The 13039-nt window shown below is 39.5% G+C and overlaps 1 protein-coding gene across 3 annotated transcripts in view; it reads left to right on the forward strand.

Annotated features, from left to right (window-relative positions):
* The window catches only part of CNTN1 (contactin 1), a 256807-nt gene that overhangs the window by 198777 nt on the left and 44991 nt on the right, over positions 1-13039 (forward strand). For all 3 annotated transcript variants that reach the window (XM_073652006.1, XM_073652004.1, XM_073652005.1), the window contains 2 exons: positions 571-698; positions 2840-3012. In XM_073652006.1, coding sequence (XP_073508107.1) covers positions 571-698; positions 2840-3012 — 301 coding nt within the window. The remainder of the gene's footprint in view (positions 1-570; positions 699-2839; positions 3013-13039) is intronic.

Below are 13039 nucleotides of genomic sequence, written 5' to 3' on the forward strand. Positions count from 1 at the left end.
AGGAGTTGGCGGATGCTTTAGTCCAGGTCTGGGAGGAGATCCCACAGGAGACCATCCGCAACCTCATCAGGAGCATGCCCAGGTGTTGTAGGGAGGTCATACAGGCACGTGGAGGCCACACACAATACTGAGCCTCATTTTGACTTGTTTTAAGGACATTACATCAAAGTTGGATCAGCCTGTAGTGTGTTTTTCCACTTTAATTTTGGCGGTGACTCCAAATCCAGGCCTCATTTGGTTAATAAATTTGATTTCCATTGATGATTTTTGTGTGATTTTGTTGTCAGCACATTCAACTTTGTACAGAACAAAATATTCAATGAGAATAATTCATTCATTCAGATCTAGGATGTGTTATTTGAGTGTTCCCTTTATTTTTTTGAGCAGTGTATATATATATATATATATATATATATATATATATATATACACACGTATATATACATATACAGAAATATCTATGGCGGGGTAAAAACTTAGCTTTATGAAATTTCTCATATTTTCTAAAAATACATGAATACTAGGTACCCCACATTCATTTATATAATTTAATTCTGTATTTTTTTCCAGGGTAGCGATCTGGGATGATGGTAGTCTGGAAATCCTCAATATAACAATGCTTGATGAAGGCAGCTACACTTGTTTTGCTGAGAATAACAGAGGAAAAGCAAATAGCACAACAACTCTTTCTGTAAAAGGTAATGCTTATAGGGAACCTGTCACGTGAAAAAATACTATTAACCTGCAGATATGGGGTTAATTTGCAGGTTAATAGCGTTCTGAACCTGCCCGGCGTCCACACTTAGACCCCCGTTGCCTGGAGGGAGTGAACTTTTTTTCTCCCGGAAACATTTGGATTTCAGTCACGGAGCCGGAACTGCACCTCCAGCACTGACTGACAGCTGGCCCCAACGCTGAGCTGCTGTCAGTCAGTGTGGGGAGTGCAGTTACAGCTGCCACTCTCTATACACATAGCTATGACTGAACCTGGACTGGCTCCGTGACTGAAATCCAAACTTTATCAGGGAGAAAAAAAAGTTCACTTCCTCCCGGCAACGGAAGTCTAAGTGCAAGCGCCGAGCCAGTTCAGAACGCTATTAACCTGCAGATTAACCCCATGTCTGCAAGTTAATAGCGTTTTTTCATGTGACAGGTTCACTTTATACAACGTCATGACTATGGACCTCAGTCACAATATGAACCCAATATTCACTTCTACCACCAAAACTTTAAGTTTTTTTAAATTTTATTTATTATTTCAAAGATGTAATTGTTAGAGGTTGTAACGTAATGCGGTTTGAAGTTAGCCTCCATCTCACCGCTTCGACCCCAGAGATCCCAAGAATAGGGCCCTTTTGATTGTAGCCAAGTACAGTGCCATATAATCCCATAAAGAATGAATATAGTAGAGATCAACCATGCACATCTCTATTCCAATCAGACTGGGCTCTGCAGAGCGTTCTTCCCAAAATCTATAACCCCATTCTGGGTACCCTCAGTGATCCTGAAAATGGGCTATAGATACAGGATGACTTTCAAATGTGGATATACCCTTTTAAGCACAATTTGACGATTCGGTGAAAACCATTTACATGAATTTTCAATTCTGTACAATATGATATGCTAATAAAGGTCTGCAGAAATTGTCCATGTGAATTGCAAGCTGCTGAATACTTTTAAATAAATTTGCAGTGCACGTGCACAGACAGGATGCACATAAGATTTGCATTAAGCCCCTCTTAGAGATCTGCAATATGCCATCACTGTGTAGAAATTCTAGCAGTTACAGGGATCCTTTGGTGAGGAAATAACAATGAGGTCAGTGAGACATCTGTATTTTGAACTTTAATATTCCGTTCTCTGAGGGTAAAGCCAATTGGTGCAGCTGCAACTCTGTTTTGATATGGAGAAGAAATGCATGCAACTGATCACGTGTGGTTGACCAGAAGACATTTTTGCATAGACAAGACATTTTTTGACTACACACCTAAATTTAAAGGGATTTTCCCACAAACGAAAGTTCATTTTAATCAATAGATCTTGGAATAATAACTTCCACAATTGGATGTGTTTAAATAAAATGTTCCTGTGCTGAGATAATCTTATAAATGTGCCCCTGCTGTGTACTGTGTAATAGCTGTGTCTGACCATGTATGGAACACGGTCTGATCATACTAAAGCTCCTGGGCAGGGGGAGAAGGAAAAGAGTATACAGACATTACAGCAGGGGATCACAGATGATTCTTTCTGTGAGGTAAAACATTTCTCTGCCTGTTTTTAAACAATGTTTTACTTTAAAGAAAGAATCAGCTGTGATCCCGTGCTGTAATGTCTGTATACTCTTTTGTGTCCTCCCCTGCCCAGGAGATGTGGTATGATCAGACCATGTCCCTGCATGGTGAGACACAGCCATTACACAGTACACAGCAGGGGCACATTTATAAGATTATCTCAGCACAGGGACATTTTATTTAAACACATCCAATTGTGGAAGTGATTATTATTCAAAGCTCTAATGATTAAAATGTACTTTTGTTCGTAGCACAACCCTTTTAATAGTGCATTTTAGGAAACTTGGGACACCTGTCATAATTACCCTTCTAAGTATGATTCAGTAAAAAAAAATGCTTTCGGACCTCATTCATACATCCAAGAACAGTTAGATTTTCATCAGTGCTTTGGATCTGATTTTCAGCACTGTTTGGTCTGTGTGTTAATTCATATGATCAATGTTTCATCAGTGATTTTCTCTTATGTAAAAAAATAAATAAATACAGTTATATAGGGTATATGTGTGCATTGTTCAGTTTTATGATGGTTTTTATATTTCAATTTACAGCTGCCACAAAAATTACCCTTGCACCATCCAATGCTGATGTATCAGTAGGGGAAAATGCAACCATACAGTGCCATGCATCTCATGATCCTGGTCTGGAAATTGAGTTTATCTGGACTTTAAATGGATTCATAATAGAGACTGATGGAACCAGCTATTATGAAGAGCATATAAGGGTAAGATGAATAACCATATAGTAAAAGATTAAAATTTTGTTGCTAAAAATAATTTGCAAACAAACAGAAATTATTTATACTAAAAAATGTGGCCTCTAAATGGCAACCTATATTAGAATAAAGCCACGGTGACTGCAGCCTCCAGAAAACAGCTCTACTGTGTGCATGGAGCCAAGTAATGATACAAACAGGTAAATGTTTTACCTCTTAGAGATGCTCTCTACCATATGGACCAATTTGTCTTTGGATTACTGTTTTGACTAGATTTTCATAAAAAAAAAAATCCTTTTACTCTCCATATGCATATACTATGGAAAACAGGATTGTATACGAGTTTTTAGGAAAGGGATAACCTTACACCCCTTTCTGCCTTTGCAATATTCATTTTTGCGCTTTCTTTTTTTACCTCTCCTTCTTCCAACAGCTACAACTTTTTTGGGAAATGAACTTTAGTTTTGGTTGACCCTATTCACCATCTATTATAATGTACTGAAAAACAGTACAAGAAATTCTAAGTGCAGTGAAATGATGAAAAAGTGCAAATTTACCATAGTTTTTTTGTTTTATTTTTACAATATTTTTACGTTTAAATCAGCAATGTTAGCTGTAACACACATTACAAAACGCAGTGTCCTTTTAATGACAAGATAGCCTATATAAAAAAAAAAAAACACCGATTCACAAATGTATGATAGGAAAAAAACACGTTTATTAAATAATTTAATTCTATAATATGTATACAGTGGTATACAGTTGAAACCAAAGTTTACATACACTATATAAAAAGACACATATGCATGTTTTTCTCAATATCTGACATGAAATCAGAATAAACCTTTCCCGTTTTAGGTCAATTAGGATTACCATAATTTTTAATATTTGCCAAATGCCAGAATAATGAGAGAGAGAGAGAATGTTTTAAGGCATTTTTATTACTTACTGCAAAGTCAAAAGTTTACATACGCTAAGATTACTATGCCTTTATACAATTCTGGAGTGCCCATATGATGATGTCATGTGTTTGGAAGCTTCTGTTTTTTTGGCAACATCTGAGTTAATTAGAGACACACCTGTGGATGTAATTTAATGCACACCTGAAACACACTGCTTCTTTGTGTAGCACATGCATACAGTATGTGTCTTTTTATATAGTGTATGTAAACTTCTGGTTTCAACTGTATATATATGTATAATAAATATACAGTACAGACCAAAAGTTTGGACACACCTTCTCATTTAAAGATTTTTCTGTATTTTCTTGACTATGAAAATTGTACATTCACACTGAAGGCATCAAAACTATGAATTAACACATGTGGAATTATATACTTAACAAAAAAGTGTGAAACAACTGAAAATATGTCTTATATGCTAGGTTCTTCAAAATAGCCACCTTTTGCTTTGATGACTGCTTTGCACACTCTGGGCATTCTCTTGATGAGCTTCAAGAGGTAGTCACCGGAAATGGTTTTCACTTTACAGGTGTGCCCTGTCAGGTTTAATAAGTGGGATTTCTTGCCTTATAAATGGGGTTGGGACCATCAGTTGTGTTGTGCAGAAGTCTGGTGGATACACAGCTGATAGTCCTACTGAATAGACTGTTAGAATTTGTATTATGGCAAGAGGAAAGCAGCTAAGTAAAGAAAAATGAGTGGCCATCATTACTTTAAGAAATGAAGGTCAGTCAGTCCGAAAAATTAGGAAAAGTTTTAAAGTGTCCCCAAGTGCAGTTGCAAAAACCATCAAGCGCTACAAAGAAACTGGCTCACATAAAGACTGCCCCAGGAAAGGAAGACCAAGAGTCACCTCTGCTTCTGAGTCACCTCTGCTTCTGAGGATAAGTTTATCCGAGTCACCAGCCTCAGAAATCGCAGGTTAACAGCAGCTCAGATTAGAGACCAGGTCAATGCCACACAGAGTCCTAGCAGCAGACACATCTCTTCAACAACTGTTAAGAGGAGACTTTGTGCAGCAGGCCTTCATGGTAAAATAGCTGCTAGGAAACCACTGCTAAGGACAGCCAACAATCAGAAGTGACTTATTTGGGCTAAAGAACACAAGGAATGGACACCGTGAAACATGGAGGAGGAGGTGTAATGGTGTGGGGGTGCTTTTCTGGTGACACTGTTGGGGATTTATTCAAAATTGAAGGCATACTGAACCAGCATGGCTACCACAGCATCTTGCATCGGCATGCTATTCCATCCGGTTTGCATTTAGTTGGACCATCATTTATTTTTCAACAGGACAATGACCCCAAACACACCTCCAGGCTGTGTAAGGGCTATTTGACCAAGAAGGAGAATGATGGGGTGCTACGCCAGATGACCTGGCCTCCACAGTCACCAGACCTGAACCCAATCGAGATGGTTTGGGGTGAGCTGGACCGCAGAGTGAAGGCAAAAGGGCCAACAAGTGCTAAGCATCTCTGGGAACTCCTTCAAGATTGCTGGAAGACCATTTCCAGTGACTACCACTTGAAGCTCATCAAGAGAATGCCAAGAGTGTTCCAAGCAGTCATCAAAGCAAAAGGTGGCTACTTTGATGAACCTAGAATATAAGACATATTTCCAGTTGTTTCACACTTTTTTGTTAAGTATATAATTCCACATGTGTTAATTTATAGTTTTGATGCCTTCAGTGTGAATGTACAATTTTCAAAGTCATGAAAATACAGAAAAATCTTTAAATGAGAAGGTGTGTCCAAACTTTAGGTCTGTACTGTATATATATACTGTATATATAAACACTGCATATATACACTGGAGAGCAAAAGGGTGACAATGTTTTGAACTTTTGACTTTCAGGCTCCATATCCCACCATCCACTACTGCTTGAAATGTGAGACTACAATCATTTTATAGCCAATCATCTTGACTATCTCATACATAAATTTGACTTGCAACTATTTAGCATATGGTTAGTTATGCAGATTCATGTCATGTTACTGCAATGCTAATGTTTTGCTCCTAAAAATCAAAATTTTAATTTTTATTATTTTGCTGGCAGGGAGTATGCATATCGCATACTTGCAGTCACACAACTGTTCGGTCTCGCCCCCGGCAGTAGACAATCCTCACAGCATGCTGTGTGCAATGTGACTCTTCAGAATGGACTTGTAGCCTTGAGATTGCTCATGCTTCCTCACAATTTGGTTTCTCAAGTCCTCAGACAGTTCTTTGGTCTTCTTTCTTTTCTCCATGCTCAATGTGGTACACACAAGGACACAGGACAGAGGTTGAGTCAACTTTAATCCATGTTAACTGGCTGCAAGTGTGATTTAGTTATTGCCAACACCTGTTAGGTGCCACAGGTAAGTTACAGGTGCTGTTAATTACACGAATTAGAGAAGCATCACATGATTTTTCAAACAGTGCCAATACTTTTGTCCACCCCCTTTTTTAGGTTTGGTGTGGAATTGTATCCAATTTGGCTTTAGGACAATTCTTTTTGTGTTTTTTCATTGAAGACAAATTAAATGAAGATAATACCAAAGAATTTGTGATTGCAATCATTTTCAGGAAGAAACTGAGTATTATCTGACAGAATTGCAGGGGTGCCAATACTTTTGGCCACCACTGTATGTGTGTATGTGTACAATGTAGAATTTTGAGAAAAATGTCCTAGAATTTCCCTAGGAATTGCAAATATTTACTAAAACAGACTGTCACTGGGATACCACGACAGAGAGTGGTCAGAAAATTGCGGCGTCTGGCTTCACATGCATCTGCACTGGATGGATCAGCTTTGCCTTACAGTTAGCTGTGGAGATTTCCCTTGTTCTGGTGTTGCAAGGGTTAAACAGTTCTGTTTGTCTTCTACAGCTCTCAGTCCTGAATTATCTCAGCTATTCTGAATTCTCCAATCCTCTCTGGTATAAATAGTCACCTTTTAGCTTGAGTAGTTGCCAGTGATAGCTTGCTATAACCTGGTTTGGAGCTGGAGTAGTGAGCTGTCTGAATAGAGATCATCTAGGAGTCATCTCTGGAGATATCTGTTTGGAAGTTTGAGTGTTTTTTTACCTTATCTCCTATTTGGTTTGCCTCACCATTTCCTTCCCCTTTGTGTGATTGCAGTTTCTGTTATCCTTGTCTGTTTCCTTTTGTGCCTTTATGTTAGAGCATGTCTAGCGTTCCTGCTGCCCTGCGCGCTAGACAGGGTCATTTTCAGAATAAGACAGTAATAGGAATCTGATTTCTGTATGGGGTGAAAGAACCCATCTAAGGATGCTGCGGAGCTTAGGGTTATGCAGGGCAAATGTCAGGGGTGCCTCCTTTTAATCTTTCTCTAGTGGCAGAGCTCCCCATCCCTTCAATCTTGTTGTGCACCGTCTTGCTTCTGCCAGCAGCGTGACTCAGACATAGCAGGTTAGCTGTCATGCCATGGCGATTCACTGGACAAGCACCTTGCTGTATCCATGTTTTTGGACCCGATGTTGTGACCCTGATATGGTGTCTCCATTCCTTTTCTGCATATGTCTCCCTTGCGCAGTCTGCACACACTGATGAAGGTCTTACCGACCAAAACGTATGTTCAATGATTTTGCTGAGCTGCAATTAAAATATATATGAAATTTATCCCACTGGAGTGCCCAGTTTTTCTTATTATATTATTGGTTTTGGACCATACTGGCGCACCTTACCAGCAGTGCTACGGTTTCTCTTTGACATAAGGGCAAAATCTTGTGACCACTGCAACCAATCAGGATGTAATCCCAGTTCATCTCTAAAATCAAAAATCCAAGGTGTGACTAATGTCTTGCTCCCATTTGTGCAGGTAGGGTAGTTTGCCTATGAATATGGTGGGATCCACCTAAAGTATAGAGATGGCCCCTTTCCTTCTCATAGATCATAGATGCAGACCATTGTTACATTTCTTGCTGTTTTTATCCTATCAGGCAATTTCAATCTAAGAAATAACTATTGTGTATTGCTTGTATAAGTCACTTTCCACAATAGATTCTTATCAATTTCGTTCACCGCTTACTATTTTCAAACTCTTTGTTATGAGTCCAATATCTTTCTCTTCAAGTGTTCTCGTTTTGTGCAATTTACGTACTATTGTTTAGAAAGGATAAGAGCGCTATTGGTGGGAAAGTCTACAACTGTGCAATCTATTGTTGTAATAAGCTTCTCATTGTACAGAAGCTGTTCAGTTTTCTTGATTAAGTTAAAAAACATTTTTTTCTTGCACTTGATTCCTTGGTAAGAGCATTGTATCTTTTTTCATACAGTAATGCAAACCATACAAATGAAAAGATTGTTAACTTGACAGTAACACACTAAAAGCCATTGAAACTTTCACATTAGAGGGGTTATCAGGGACTTTGTTTTTTTGGGGGAGGTTTTTGGCTTTTGGGTAAGAACTTACTGCCATGCCTGTTCTGTCATGCGACGATCTGTACCAGTCTGCCACAGACCTGCCGGAAAGTCTTCTGCTTCAAGTGACATCAAGTCGACCAGTTCCTTCTCTTCCTCTCTGCTCTGTCGACGGGGCGTCAGTGCCTTCGTTATGCTGATTGGCAGCCGGATCCTCCCTGCCAAACTGTGGGGATATAGCTGTCAATCAGCATGACATCGGCAGTAATGCCCTGTCAACAGAGCAGACTACAAAAGAAAGAGCTGCTCTGTTGACGTGAGGTCAAATGAAGTCAGGATCGCCCCAGCCGGAACAGATTGTCGCAGGACAGATAGTTAGCAACTACCTACCTAACTAAGTTCTTAGTGTAATAGCCAAAAAAAAACCAAAGTCCCTGATAACCCCTTTAAGGTTTGCTGCATTGTGGTATGTGGTATGTAATATATCAAGTGTCAAGTTAACAATTGATACATCTGTGTACGAATAAGAACAACATTGACTTTTAATCATGTATTTTTCGATTGAAATTTTCTCATAGTTGCACAGTTTTAACGTTGAAAGTCCAATGAGATCAAGCTATAACCTAACATTTAGATACAGAAGAAGTCAAAAACCCCATGGGGCAGATGCTTATTGTCACATATTAGGGGAAAACTTTCTTTCCAACACCACATATGGCAATCAGATTAGTTCCCTGGATTAACACCCCATCATAAAATCTAGTACCCATAACCTGTAATATTATATTTTCAAGAAAGGCATCAAGGCCTCCTTAAATCTTTCAATTCTATTTCATTAGGCCAAAAATATAGCATGTCCATTAGACACATATTTTCTGTATTATATCCACTCATTATGTTTGACTACTGATGCTTTATGTGAATATAAAGTTGTCGTGCTGGGGTCTCATGAGTTCCATAGATGCTTTCTTTCCTTCTTTAAAGTGGTTGGCACCTTCTCTTTATTTTAACAAATATGTCAGGGTTGATAGGCTACTTACTAATATATACGTATTACAGGTTTTCTTCACACACGTGACAGCTCTTATGTCCTCAGAATGGCGCTGATGGAGGAGCATGTGACCAGACCTGTCCATCAGCATTTGAATACAGCTTTCCCAAGTGTATTGTTTTTCAATTGGAGGAGACTAATGGATACGTCTGGTAACATGTTCCTCCGTCAGTGGCCATTTTGCGAGTAGTAGAGTTGTGCAATCTGTGAGGAAAGCTGAAGTAAAAGTGCAGGAAGATAAAACTGTAATTCTCATATATGGGAAAGTGCCACAAAATATTGTCACCAACACATTTGTTAAAATAAGATAAACTTGATATTCCCTTAAAGGGTTTTTTCATCTTCTTTCTTCAACAGTGCACCGTTCCCTTGCCACTTAGTATCCTGCTTGCCTTTGCTCCTGATGATTGACAGTTCAGACCAGTGCCATAGGTACATTGCTGGCCTGAATTGTGCGTTCTCTGATGCTGCAAGCAGAGGAAGCTTTTTCTCTGCTCATCATATGAGCACAGGGTCACTGAGGCTGGCCAGATTGCTGGATCTGACCAGCTTAAGAGTGTCACTTGCACTCTCCATAGGTTGCTCCTTGCCTAGCAAACTAGCCACCACTGATAGACTGTGGTTGTGGCTGATAACCTAGGCAATAAGTAGTGAACTACAAAAATTGTGTATGGCCTTTAGTGACCAATAGAAATTGTAACAGATTTTGCTAGCCATCTAAAAGTTAATCTGTCAGCAGGCTTTCAGATCCGAAATACATATGTAGCTCTTTCAAAGACAATACCAGCAATACTTTTACATGGCCAGTCCATTCCTCCATTACTCAGAAATCAGTGTTTGCTTTGATATGCAATTGAGACCATAGAAACCTTTGTCATTCCAGCTCTATTCCCCGCCCAGTGCTGCCTCAATCTACTTGACTGATGACTCATTTGTCTGAAATAACACAGCATAGACACTGTGAGGAGGAGGCACTACTTGGTGGGGAATAGAGCTGGAGTGACAGAGGCTTCAGATTTACAGCCTAATTTGCACATCAATTGAAACACTGTTTTCTTAGGAACAGAGGAACAGACTGACCATGTAAAGGTGTTGCTGGACTTGTCTTTGAAATTTCATCATTCACATATAAATTATTTTGGGAGTGAAATCCTGTTAACAGATTCCCTTTACCGAGTACTGTTTAAATTTTACTATTCTGCTTGTTTTTCTATAGAAGAAATTTAAATAAGTGAATTGTATTTCTCATTTTTCCTTTTTACAATTTTTGGTTATATTTTAAAATGAAGAAATCACTTCCAAATACCAAATGTGCAACAACTATCATTGACTTACATAATGTTCCCTGTTTTTCTCTGAACATGGAGATAGAGATCAGTTGCATAATTCATTTCATGATTCATTTCACAATGTGTCATAAGTGCTAGTAGCAAATTATAATTTGCTAGTTTCCTGCAGCAAAAGAACCAAAGGCACTTTTACTACAGTTTTAATTACCGGAGATGTTTGTGCACTTGATGCCAAAATCATCTCTAATGACTTGACACATTACACAGATCACACATTTCTTACTATTCAAAGAGCCAATGGCTTTATAATGCTATTCATTTGCTCTGTATTGGTGTTTAGCTTTCATTGCTGCTTTTAATTAATATCTCATTTCATTATTTTAGGGAAAGACATCTCATGATGGTTCCATGCACTCTTTTTTTTGAGCGGTACTCTAATTGGTGGGAAAGTAAGGGCAAAAGAAAAACAAAACTAATGCAAATCAAATAGTTACAAGCACTACTCTGATTAGTGGAGCTGCAGAACACTGACTACAGCTTCTTTGCTCGTTCATTTTTGGCAAATGTCTCCAGTTTACTAATATTCTGGGGTTGCTAAGAGAGTTGTTCAAACACTTAGGCTATGTGCCCACGATGCAGAAATGCTGCATATTTTTTCCGCTTCTCCCTGGCAGGAAAAACGCATGCGGATTTTACATGCGTTTTTCCCACCAGGTAGAAGCGTTTGTCAATCGTTTTTGCATGCATTTCCGCATGCGGGTTATCAAGCTCTTTTCCAAGCGATTTTAGCATCACTTGGAAAAGTGCTTGACAACTTGGTCACACTATATAAATCCATGCAACCGGCATGGATTTATTTAGTGTGACCAAGTAATAGTTAAAAAAAAGAATAAGAATGGTAAAAAATAAAAAATAAATATTATACTTACCTTCCGATGGCCCCCGGTGTTTTCTCCGCTCCACCAGGTCTCCCCCGTGTCTCGAGGTGGTGTGAAAGGACCTGCAATGACGTCATTGAGTCATGTGACAGGTCACGCGACCGCCGACGTCAGGGCAGGTCCTCACACCACCGCAAACCGAACCAGAGACCGGACGCATCGCTGAGGAGGCCGGGGGACATCAGAAGGTAAGTATAATCTTTCTTTTTTATTTTAAATTCTTTTTTTTTACAGCTTCTATGGTACCCGGGTCTGGATGAGAGTCTCCTCTTCTCCAGCCCCGGGTACCATCCACACATTGAAACGCTTAATATCCGTGTGTGCAAATGTGCTGACACGGATATTAAGCGTTTCAATGCAAGTTAATGGCGGCAATTACGCTGCGTGTCCGCAAAATTAATGGACATGCTGCGTATTTTTCCGCAATGATAATCCGCAGTGGAAATTTCCGCAGCATGTGCACAGCACATGCGGATTATCATTGGGGACCATGGGGCACATATTACCAAGCGTTTTTTAAGTGTTTTCGCTGCGGAGATTCCGCTGCAAAAACGCTTGAAAAACGCATAGTGGGCACGCAGCCTTAAGAGAGATAATTTCTTTGTGCCAACAAGGAAAAAGATAGCAAAGACACTGAATGTTCCAAGAGATACCTTTGGAAATAGTTTATAAGTTCAAAAGTAAAGTAAAACAGACTACACCACCTGGACGTGTCAGACTGAGGAAGCTAGCAGTGGTTCCCACCAGCTTCCTGAGGAGTCAGGTGCCCAAAAAGCCTTGAGTGGCTGCGATTAACCTGCAACAAGATTTGGAGGCAGCAGGCACATACTAAATACTGACAGTCTTCATGCCTCAACTCCAAGACGTACATCTTTACTGACCGAAGTGCACAAGAAAAGACAGCTCAAATAAGCTCAAAACCAAACAAATAAGCATGTTTGGGGACTCTGTTCTGAGTACCAGTGAAACAAAACTTTTCTGGCCTATGGATCAGTGGTATGCCTGGAAGAGGAAGAATAAAGCATGTGATGAAAAGAACTTCCTGCCCACAGTGAAGCATGGAGGTGGCTCTGTGATGCTCACAGGCTGCTTTGCTTCCCCTGGCTCTGGAAGTCAGCAATATGTAGAGGGCAAGATGAATTAAATCAGTATCAGAAAGTCCTGAGAGACAACATCTTGCCTTTTGTGAGGAAGCTGAAGCTTTGACGACATTGGACCTTCCAGCAAGACAGTGATCCCAAACTTCAGAAAACATCCTTGAAGATTCTCGAATAGTTAAGACAGTTGCCTGACTTGAACACAATAGAAAAACTATGGTGGCCCTTGCAAAAGGTAGTTGCAGCATGCAAACTTAAGAATGATAATGAACTTGCCATTGCCAGTGAGGGATTGGCTAAGACTCCTCAGGAACATTACCAGAAGTTGGTGTCT

The sequence above is a fragment of the Phyllobates terribilis genome, unplaced genomic scaffold (assembly GCF_046119375.1).
Source record: "Phyllobates terribilis strain yellow unplaced genomic scaffold, ASM4611937v1 Scaffold_11__3_contigs__length_659146591, whole genome shotgun sequence".
NCBI classification, from domain to species: Eukaryota; Metazoa; Chordata; class Amphibia; order Anura; family Dendrobatidae; genus Phyllobates; species Phyllobates terribilis.